The 11480-nt window shown below is 41.0% G+C and overlaps 1 protein-coding gene across 1 annotated transcript in view; it reads left to right on the forward strand.

The window, feature by feature from the left end:
• The first annotated feature begins 2965 nt into the window (after positions 1 to 2965).
• Positions 2966 to 11480, forward strand: part of LOC118485791 — a 35230-nt gene continuing 26715 nt past the window's right edge. Inside the window, exon 1 of the mRNA XM_035982242.1 lies at positions 2966 to 3312. Within this exon, the coding sequence (XP_035838135.1) occupies positions 2966 to 3312 (347 nt within the window). The remainder of the gene's footprint in view (positions 3313 to 11480) is intronic.

Raw genomic sequence — 11480 nt, forward strand, 5'->3', positions numbered from 1 at the left:
CTTCCTGGTTTTTCTTGTTATCTATTTTTCTTGTTCTTTATGTCGATGAATTCAGTTTTTAGACTCTATTTGATTGTTTCCATGACTATGATTCTTAGCTAAACGTTCTTTAACTACCTAGGCATGACAATAGTTTAAATAAAGTTTGGATTTTTATTCGGTTTTTGGCGTGGTTTATGGATTTTCTTGTATTGTAAAAGCTATGAATTTTAACTTGGTGTATATGCATGCTTGATATTGTTTTACTACTGTTTATTGCTTCGTATGATCCTTCGTGACGGTTTTTATCACATAATAGGGTTGTGCTAGGGTTCTTGATTTAGGTGAGTGTCTATATCACATAATAAGTCATTAATCCTTTAGGGTGAAAAGTGCACAAGTAATCTTAGAAGTAATATTCGGTAATTTAATAAAATCAAGTGTTCTGCTAATCTTGTCGCTGTGAGGCTCGAGGTTATTAGTAGGTCTCGGTTTGGTTTATAGCTAGGTCTAAGAAATTGGTCTAGTCCTTAAACATTCTCTTGTCTATTAAACCAAGATTAAAATCCATAGTTGCCTTAGACTTTCGCGCTGTGAGGTAGATTGTCTTATTTAGGCACTTTCAAGAAACTAGAGGACTGTGAGGAAATCTAGACAACCGGTAAGCGTAACAGGCTAGGCAGTGCCACAAGAATCACCTTGAGAGGGATTGAGGGGCTTAGTTGGTATCTTAATAGGTTTAACATTTAAAGATCCCGGTTCCATACCACAAAACTATCGAATAGAAATCCATTCTGAGTTAAACTTGCGTCTAGCCTAGGTAGTCTTCATCACCACTGGTCAAAACCTTCGTTCGAGTTCGTGTCTAGTCTTTTAGCATTATTTTAATATTATATTTTTAGGATATTTAGAAACCCCCCCCCCCATCAAATAAACAATTAGTAAGCCGTGTCAGTAGTAGTCTAGATAGAGTCATTAGCGTAATTTAATAGAGTCTCTTGGGTTCGATACTCGGACTTCCTTAGGCTATATTGCATCGATCGGTACACTTGTCGGTCGTGTGGTTTAGGTTTTAGAGAGTCTTAGTTTTATAAATTTAAAACTTAGAGAGTCTAGTTTAGGGTTTAATTTAGTTAAACCACTTCAAGCACATCAAGTTTTTGGCGTCGTTGCCGGGGACTCTTTGGCAATTGCGTTGATTACTCTATTTGGACTTAATTGACATCATATGTGCTAGTTGTTTTCTTTTGTTTGAGTCGTAGGAGTATAGGTATTTTAGTGTCTTTATTATTTTGTTGAGTCAGTTACTACAACCACCACCTTCCCATCCTGCTGGCCCATAACCCGTTGTCCATATGGCAGGTCGTCAAACAGTTCAGCAGGAATCCACTGCTGGTTTTACCGGTGCGAACTCACCCATTACCCTTCCCGCCATCAATAATGACAAGTCTTGGAAAATCCCGTCCTACATCTTTGCCGTTATCACCAACTCGTGCCAATTTCACGGTCGTGATGACGAGGATGCCCCAGCTCACATCAGCCGCCTCACCCGCCTTTGCAGCACCTTTTCCATTGAAGGTGTCAACCTTGACGCTCGTTTCCTCCAGGTCTTCCCATTCTCACTCGCAGGCCGCGCAGCCACCTGACTTGATTCACAACCCGCGGGTACGTTTACCACATGGGCCACCCTTCGAGATGCCTTCCTTGCCAAATATTTCCCACCCGCCAAAGCATCTCGTCTTCGTGATCAGATCCATTCATTCATTCCGGATGGAGCCTGACGAGCCCTACCACTTAGCCTGGGAAAGATTCCAAACCCTACTCTCTCGTTGCACTCAACATGGGTTATTTGATTGGGCACTTGTAGAGAAATTCTACAACGGTCTCACTCCGGAAACTCGAGCCCTTTTTGACACTTCAGCAGGAGGCCACCTCCTAGGAAAGAAAACAGTGGCCGAATGCAATGACCTATTCGAGAGTTTCGCCCATTCCGACATTGATCATCACGCCATCAGTAGGACTTCCACTCCTGTGTCTAGTACTTCCTCGGCTGGTCGAGGAGTACACCAAGTTAGCTTGGATACATCGATGGCCGCGACGATGGAAAACCTTGAGAGAAAGCTTACTAGTAGGATGAACGATTTAGAGAGGAGGTTCGATAGGTGTGAGGTGTGTAGAAGGGGTCACGATACTATAGATTGGCCCACACTCACTGTTGAGCAGGTAGAGTTCATAGCCAATAGAGGTCCAACGAACCCTTTCAACAATTCAAATTTAGGGTCCAATTGGCGTAGTAACAATAACACCTTCTGCTCTTCCAGTAATCCCCCCGGTTTCCAATCATGTTCAAATCAAAACAGGGTACAGGGTTATTATTCTAGTGGGGGTCGAATCAAGAGAGTCAAGGTAGTGGCAAGGCTTAAGAGGGTAGCTTGAGTAGGATGGAGGAGATGTTCACTCAGATGATGACGCAAAATCATGCGACGCAGAAATCCCTAACTGATTTCGTTAAAACTCAAGATCAAATTAATAAGAGTCACGATCTTCAGCTTAAAAATCAAGAGCCTACTCTTTTAGATCTTAAGAGAACAGTGACTGATATAGCTAGTCAGTTGAGAGAATCCCCTCCTGGTCAGTTTTCAGGTACCACTCACCCGGCTGACCATTCTGTGAAAGCAATCACTACTTGTAGTGGGAAGAGTCTAGGGGAGGTCATGAGAGAGAATGTTGAGTTAGGGAGTGATGATGAGGTAGATGAGGAGATAGAGATGGAAAAGCCCGGTAAAGTGCAACCGAGGAGCCCCAGGTTGAGAAGAGAGTAGAGAAGCAACCGGTTAGGGTTAGGCCACCGCCCTTATTTGTTCCCTCCCGTCTTCCCTTTCCCGCCCGCTTTAAGCAACAGCAATATGTTAGGGAGTACGAGAGATTTCTTGAGATGTTCACCCAGTTAAAAGTAAATCTTCCGTTCATAGAGGCCCTGCGATCCATGCCCAAATACGCCAAGTTCCTTAAGGATTTTCTCAAGCGTAAGGATAGGTTAGGTGAGTGTTCTAATACTCCATTGAATGGAGATTGTTCTGCGGTGATCTTAGACAAACTTCTTGAGAAACTCACTGATCCGGGCATATTCACGATCCCATGTTTGTTTGGTGGTGATGTTAAAAACCACGCGTTGGCAGACCTTGGTGCTAGTATTAATTTGATGCCATATTCATTTTACGAAAAACTAGGCCTTGGTGATTTGAAGCCAACTCGTATGACCCTCTCGTTAGCAGATAAGACAGTTAAGTACCCTAGGGGGATTGTAGAGAATTTGTTAGTGAAAGTGGACAAGTTTGTCTTCCCGGCGGATTTTGTAGTGCTTGTTGGATCTGAGTTTCTTTTTTATTGTATTTTGTGTTTGAAGTTAAGATGAAAATGGATGAGTTGTGCAGCGCAATTAAAATGAAAACAAACTTTGCATATAATCAAATGAGAGTAATACTTTAATCAAACATCTTTTACACAATGAACCGAATGATTGAATTTACTTTCAACAACGATTACAAAGATAGATTTATGAATGCAAACTCCCCCTCAGCCCGAGCTCAGTAGTTTGTTCGTGCAAAGAAGACGAATGATGTAAAGAGCTAATAGAACAGTACAAAGTACTGAACTATTTATAGGCACTTGCAAACTACTGAGCATCTTTGCTGACGTCACCATGAAAGTGACATCTAACCTCCTAACAAACTCTAACCTCTGATCTATACAGACACTGCTTGTGTTAACTACTGCTAATACATTCTATTACAAAACAGACTTTAGAACAGCTGCTGCAACCTTCTACTGCTGTGAACCCAGCAGCACTTATCCGGATCAGCAGTGCTTGACTCAAGGCAGTAGATTGAATCAGCAGGACTTTAGTCTTCCATCAGATCTTTAGTTGAGCAGCAGTTATGAGTCAGCAGTATAGTAAGATCAGCAGATAGGAGGTCATCAGTAGTTGTAATCACTTTCAAGGGGAGAGATTTGTATATCAGCATCTGCTTATTCAGAATCCACTGTTCTGATCCAGTTTTGGCTTTAATTATATGTTCCTCTAATAGGGTTCAATCCCAACAATCTCCCCCTGACCTTTAAATTGTAATTCAAAGTCAAGGGCATTTGTATCTTCATCATCCCTGCTAAGTGGAAGATCAAGGAGATCCTGCAAATCTTCAAGACTCAGGCCAAGAGCTTGTTCCCTTGATATTTTCTCCACTTCTCCACCAGACCTGAGCAAAGTCAATACGCAGGTCTGTTTGTCAGTTGCCCACTTTTGTATTTTTGAGCCTGGTGGGTTTCTTAGGAGATGTTTATTTGCAGAAGTATTTGGTGAGGCTGGCCTGTTCATCACTGGCTAAGCAGTGGTAGCAAAGTTTTCCTGTTCAAGTTCTTCTTTTAACATTCTTAACAAGCCTTCTTTTAAAACAGCATTTCCAGCAAGAATTTCTTGAACAGTTTCAGCTCCTAACTGGCTTTGTGTCCTTCTTTTGTAGATGGCATTACCAGCTGGAGCAGTGGCTCTCCTGATTTGCAGCTTTGATGGTCCTTTTGAAACCGCTGCTTCAGGGTAGTCAGGTTTTTGAGGAATTTTTGGATCTTTCTTTCTTAATTCCTCCAACCTTTTGTAGGTTGACCTGACCAAATCTTCTTTCCATCTAGCAACTTGTCTTTTAGTGCCAAATTCAGCAACAACCAGTTCTTCTTTCATTCTCTTTAGTTCCAACTGCTTTTCAGGTACATTCCTTTTGAACTTTGCCCAATCAGGAGGAGTGTGAGTGACTTTCCTTTTTATCATATCTTGAATTCTGGCTGCTTCAGCTTCAAGCTCTGGAACAGTCCACTCTTTGTACATGTGTCTCTCTCCTTTGTATTTCTTGTAAAACATAATGCTTTCAATGTAGTCTTTCTTCAAAGTTTCAGCTGCTCTTTCTGAAATTTGTTGACTGACATTCTTTACAAAACGTTCTAGGGAACTGACTTGTGTGAGCAGATATTGGTAGTATCTTGATACTTCTTTGTCAGATTTCCCTTGTGTGTTTCTTTTCGAGATATCCTCTGCTTGCTTGGCCTTTATCTTCAAATATTCTTCAATGTTTTTGGGCCAGGGATATCCTTTGATTGAAGGCAAACTCCTTTTGGCAGGGTCATCCTCAGTATAAAAGGACTTTATTTCTTCTCTAACTGCTTCCAGTTCAAGAGGAAATTGAACATCTGCAGGAGGTAAGAGCTTGTGCATTGGAATAGAAGAGAGTAGAACTGGTTTTGGTATATTGACAAGAGCTAAAGGTTTTGAAGATGTTGGGGATGGTGAAGTGACATCATCTTTAGGAATTAGCTTTCTCCTCTTTATTTGAGGAGGGACTGATGATGTTTTGGATGGAAAGGTGGTTGTAGTGGCAGTGGTTTGTGATAGACTAACAGTTGTTGAAACAACTGGTGTTCCAACTACTGTTGTCTTTACAGCAGAAGTTATAACAACTGCTGTCTTCTGCCTTTTGACAGGAGGTGATTGTGATTTTGGTGGTGATGGAGGTAAAGCATTGGATGTAGTGTGTGTTGAAGTGGTGTGTGTTGAAGTGGGAACAGATGTTGAAACTACTGAAGTACCAACAGCAGCTGATACACCGGGAGTTACAACAGCTGTTTTAGGTGGTGGTTTTTTAGCAGACTTTGAACGTCTGACCGAAATGGATTTGGGTAGCCTTACTTTTCTAGTAGGCTTCTTCTTTTCATCAATGAGATTTTCATCATCTCTTGACCCTGAAGTACCCTGATCCGGATAATCCACCCTGGCTTTCTTTTTGGCCTCTCTATCCCTTTTTACACATGCAAGTGCTTCTGCAAGTGCATTTGTGGTCACATCAATTTTCTTACTCCCATCTGGCAAAGGAATCTGTTTGGTCATATTGGAATTTTCTGGTGCGAGGTAGAGACCATCTGTTATTCCTTTCCTTCTCCATTCCTGAATTTTCTCCCCCTTTTTGGCATTATCTTCAGGGAGTTGATCAATGAAGAACACTGGTGGAGGAGCAGTGCCAGTGGAGTGCAAGATCTGAGTTTTGAGAGCCTTTAGATCAGCCTGAGTGTCTTTGTACCTAGACTCCATAGCATTTCTCAATTGTTGAACATGTTTTTCATGTTGCTGATCTGCTATTTGTGCTTGATGATGGAGAAAAGGTTGAAATAGATTCAAGAGCTCATTTGTAGCAAGTGCCTGTTGAAGAGCAGGTGCTTGAGGTGGAACAGCAGTGGATTGTACCTCTTGTACTTGTAACAACTGTTGTAGCATATCTTTGAGTTCTTCAACAGAGTTATCAAGTTTTTCAACACGAGCCGTCAATTTCTGGTACTTTAAACCATCACCCAATTTAATGGGATCATCTGATTTCCCACTAACAGTGGTTTTATCAGTGGTAGAAGTAGGGAGTTTACTCCAAACCTTAATCACTGATGCCCCTTTTTCTTGGTACTGGGGTCTTCTTCCTTCAACACTTGACAACCTTTTGATGTTGCTAGTAGGATAAATAAATCCACTGGTGGTTGGCAGAGGTGCTATAAAAGGAATTGCCTCCAAGGAAGTCTTATTGAACCACTGTCCAACTGTAAACCTGTAGGTTCAACAGTTGTAATGGCTGCTTCACTTGGATTACCACAAAGAGTTACTTGTAACTCAATGGGTGTAACCTCCTCAGGTTGTGTTGGTGGGTTAGCAATGAATGGTACAGCAGACTCAGTCATTTGTTGAGGCATATTCTCATTGATAGGTGATTGAGAAGGACTGTGTAATGCCTGGTTCAAATCAATTGCATCCAACAGTAGTTGTGTTTTTGGTGGAATTGAGGATGTGATGGTGGGTGTAGGAAGCGGATTTGCTCCGGGCATTGAGCTGTGGATGATGGAAACGAGTGTATCCAGAGCATCATAATGTGGTGGCCCTTTGTGTACAACCTGTTCTTTTTGTGAAGAAGCAGGAGGAGGTATGGTTATGGGTTGAGATATTTGTACCAACTGCTGTGAGGAAGTAGCAGCAGTGGTTTCTTGTGACATGTGTGTTGTCACAGGCATTAACTCTGGTATCTCATCCTCTAGAGTTGCCTTTTTGATTGGGTTGGGGGGTTTTTGATTTTTCTTTTTGATTGGCCTTTTGGGTTTGGTAGGTGTGGGTTTCAAAACAGTTGTTCTGCTGCTTTGATCACCTAGAGCAGTAGGCTCAGCAGCAGATACCTGAGGAGCAGTGGTAACTGCTAAATTCTGCTCAGGTACCCCTGCTTGTGCTTTGTAAGGTGCTAACATTCGTGAAAAAGTTTCAGATGTTAGGCAGTTTATTGCAGTTATTTCACCTTGGTTTATTAAAGCTAAATCATCCTTACTGAATTTCTTTTCAAAATAGTAGCTTAAAAACCTTGGGAATAGTAAGAATGATTTGCTCTCAACATTATTAACCAAATCTTTAAAGATTTCCCGAGAATAATTATAATTTTCTTCTTGAAGAATTGCATATCCCAGATTTTGAATCTTTATAGGGATCTCATTAAAAGAAGTGGTTTTGTTTGAAACACATAGGAGGAGGGTATGAAATAGAAATCTTGGTGCAGGAGGAAAATAACCTTTTTCTAAGGTTAGTTTCTTCATCATTGTGGCTTCATACCCTCTTTCAACGAAGTCAATGTGCAACTCGTTTTTAGTGAAGGAAGTTTTACCTGCCTGGTCATCGAGTTGAAAGACTTCGGAGATGGATTGTGGTGTAATGTGGACAGCTTTACCTTTTATGGAAGATTGGATTGCAGTTGCAATGTCTCCTTGTTTTTCAAGGGTTGCATTCTTCCAAAATTCCATTTCGGTCGCCACGTAGATGGGTGCGTCGGCGGTGAGCAAAGTTTTGTACTTTGATTTTTCCATGATGGTGATAATGGAATCGAAAACATCTGTGGTTCCTGGTTTTGTGAGAAGACCCAGGAGATTGTGAGATTTTTTGAATGGAATTTCAGTGGTAGTTGCCTTTTGAGAGGCTGTTTCGGTGATTTTGATGTGGGTTTTGCAGAGAGCTTCGATTTTGTCATTTTTGAAACGAAACGATCGAAGAAAATTGTGAGAAATAAGAAGAAAAACTGCTTTGAGAAGAGAATTTTTAAGAATTCAATTCGACAGTAAAACCCTGTTTTGATGGTGAGTGGGGATGTTATAGGAAAGAGAATGAATGCTGACGTGGCAGCCGTTACAAAAAGGTCTGACTGCTATGTACTGCCCACGTGACAACCACTGGTGAAAATGAAGGACAATACTTTTGGTGAAAGCAACTGATGAAAGCAGTGGAAAGGGGGCAGTGGATGATTTTCACTATCAGTGGATAGCATATCAGTGGATAAGACACTGCTTTTGAACAACAGTGGTTATCAAGGAATGAGAGAACAGAGGTTGCCTTTCAGCAGTGGGCAGACTTTTTGAAGTAGAGCAGACTTTTGAACAATCAGCGGTTATGGCAGACTTTTAAGGATTTTAATGAAATTTTCATTTTTAAGCTATTTTTAAGGATGGATTTTTGATTTTCTGAAAACATTTTGTTGCTTTTATTCATAGAAAAACAAGATGTTGCTTGTTATTCCATGTTTAGCATCCCAATCCTAGAGACCAAGCTTTCAAAAGTGGCTGTATCAAGTGCTTTTGTGAGTACATCTGCCAGCTGGTCTTTAGTTGGGACATGATGCAGAGAAATCAAACCTTTTTCATAGCAATCCCTCACAAAGTGATGTCTGATGTCGATGTGCTTTGTGGTAGAATGGGAAACTGGATTTTTGATGATATTTTCTGCTGCCTGGCTGTCCAACATGAGTGGTGTCTTTAAGGCAGTGATACCAAAATCCAGTAACTGATTTGAAACCACAGGAATTGGGCTGTACAGCGTGCAGCAGCAATGTATTCAGCCTCAGCAGTGGATGTTGAAACTGCTGCTTGCTTTTGCTTTGCCAAGAGACTAAGCAATCACCTAGAAACTGGCACCCTCCTGAAGTGGACTTCCTTGTGGTGTGACATCCAGCAAAGTCACTGTCTGAAAAACCTGAAAGCTTGATATTCCCATTAGCTGGATACCAGATACCAAGTGTGGGAGCACCTTTTATGTATCTGAGAATCCTTTTTACAGCAATGAGATTTGATTTTCTGGGAGCTGATTGACTTCTTGCACAGACACATGTTGCAAACATGATATCTGGTCTTGATGCAGTTAGGTACAATAAGGACCTAATCATGCTTCTATAGAGTGTTTGGTCAATCAGCTCATCATTTTCATCAGACATGACCAGCTTATTTGTGGCCATGGGTGTGCTGCATGGTTTACAATCATTCATATCAAATTTGGTTAAAGTTCTTTAGCATATTTGCTTTGATGAATGAAAGTTCCATTTTGCAATTGATGTACTTGGAGACCAAGAAAGCATTGCAGCTCACCCATTGCACTCATTTCAAACTCAGCTGTCATGAGTTCTCTAAACTCTTCACACATTTTGGTACATGTGCTTCCAAAAATAATGTCATCCACATAAATTTGGACAATCATTAAATCTTTCCCTCTCCATTTAAGAAACAGTGTTTTATTAATGGTACCTCTTTTGAAACCATTTGAGAGTAGAAAGTTGGAAAGAGTTTCATACCAGGCTCTAGGTGCTTGTTTCAGGCCATACAAGGCTTTGTTTAGCCTGTATACATGATCAGGATAAAATGGATCCTCAAAGCCTGGAGGTTGACATACATATACTCTTCTTGCAATGTACCATAGAGGAAAGCACTTTTGATATCCATCTGAAACACCTTCATGTTGTGGTTGACAGCAAAGGCCAGGAATAGTCTGATAGCTTCCAATCTTGCAAAAGGGGCGAATGTTTCATCATAATCAATCCCCTCTTCCTGTCTGTAGCCTTGAACTACAAGCCTGGCTTTGTTCTTGACAACAATGCCCCTTTCATCTGTTTTGTTCTTGAAGACCCACTTTGTGCCAATGGGACCTAACCTCTTTTGGCAGTGGTACAAGCTCCCATACTTGTTGTCTCTTAAACTGTTGGAGCTCCTCTTGCATGGCTTCTACCTAGCTGTTGTCTTTAGTGCCTCTTGGTACTTGACTGGCTGATGGAGTGATAGAAAACCAGCAAAAAGACAAATGTTTTGGGTTTGGCTTCTTGTGAGCACCCTTCATTGACGTTGCCAATGATTTTGATCAGGTGGATGAGATCTCAAGAAGATTAAATCTCCTTGGTATTGTATGATGGCATTTGTTGGTGAAGGCTGCAATGTGTATCATCTGAGCTAACCACTGCTGATGACTTTTGATGACCCAGCAGTGGCTTCAAAAGGTGGTGGAATGGGTGGTAATAGAGTGGACCACTGCTGACTTTTATCCACTGTTTGAGGACTTTTGTCAGCAGTGTTTGAGGATGTGGAAGCTGGGTGAATGGGCTACTTTGGTCAACAACTGTTGATGTACAGTGGTTGAGCTTTGACAGATGTTTTGAACAACTGATGTTTTCCCTTTGGTGGCAGACCTTTGTGGGATGATGACTTCATACCCATAGTCTGGTGTTGTATCCTCTGATGGACCTTCACTGTTAGTCTTGACAGCAGTATTTTCAAAAGTGAATTTTTCAAGATTAAACAGTTCAGCAGGATTTTGCTGGGATTTTCATTGATGAAAGTTCATTTGAACTTTACATCAAAGTCTCCTCCACTACCTTGGTCCGTGCATTGAACACTTTGTAGGCGCTTGGCAGTGGTTGAGTATCCCAGAAAATAACCACAATCAATTTTGGCTGCAAATTTTGAAATGAATCTTTTAAATTCAAAATAAAGCATGGGCAGCCAAATACCTTAAAGTATGAGATAGGGTTTGATTTTATACAGAATTCATAGGCAGTCTTTTTGTGCCTGGGGTTTATTAAGACTCTGTTCTGGACATAGCAAGCAGTGTTTACTGCCTCTACCCAGAAAGTTAATGGCAAACCTGAATCTGCAAGCATGGTTCTGGCAGCCTCAATCAAAGTTTCTGTTTTTTCTTTCAAACAACCCCATTTTGCTCTGGTGTTCTAGGGATGGGGTACTGCCTTACAATCCCTTTCTTCACACAGAAGGCATCCAACTCCCTATTTTTAAATTCTGTGCCATTGTCACTCCAAAAGCTTTTCACTGGAAGGTCAAATTGCTTTTCAACCTGTGTCACAAAGTCTAGCAAAATGCCTGCAGTTTCATCTTTAGAGTGCAAAAAGAAAGTCCATGTAAACCTAGAAAAGTCATCAAACTATAACAATAATATCTTTTCTTTTTAAGGCTCATGACTTGAACTGGGCCAAACAAATCCATGGTAGATTTGCAAACACTGGGTTGTTTTGGACTCTTCAATGGACTTGGAACTTTTATGTTGTTTTCCTTTTAAACAGGAAATGCAATGTTCAGGACATGAAAACAATTTTTGTGGTAGGCCTCTCACCAAA

Source organism: Helianthus annuus, chromosome 13, assembly GCF_002127325.2.
Source record: "Helianthus annuus cultivar XRQ/B chromosome 13, HanXRQr2.0-SUNRISE, whole genome shotgun sequence".
Classification (NCBI taxonomy): Eukaryota; Viridiplantae; Streptophyta; class Magnoliopsida; order Asterales; family Asteraceae; genus Helianthus; species Helianthus annuus.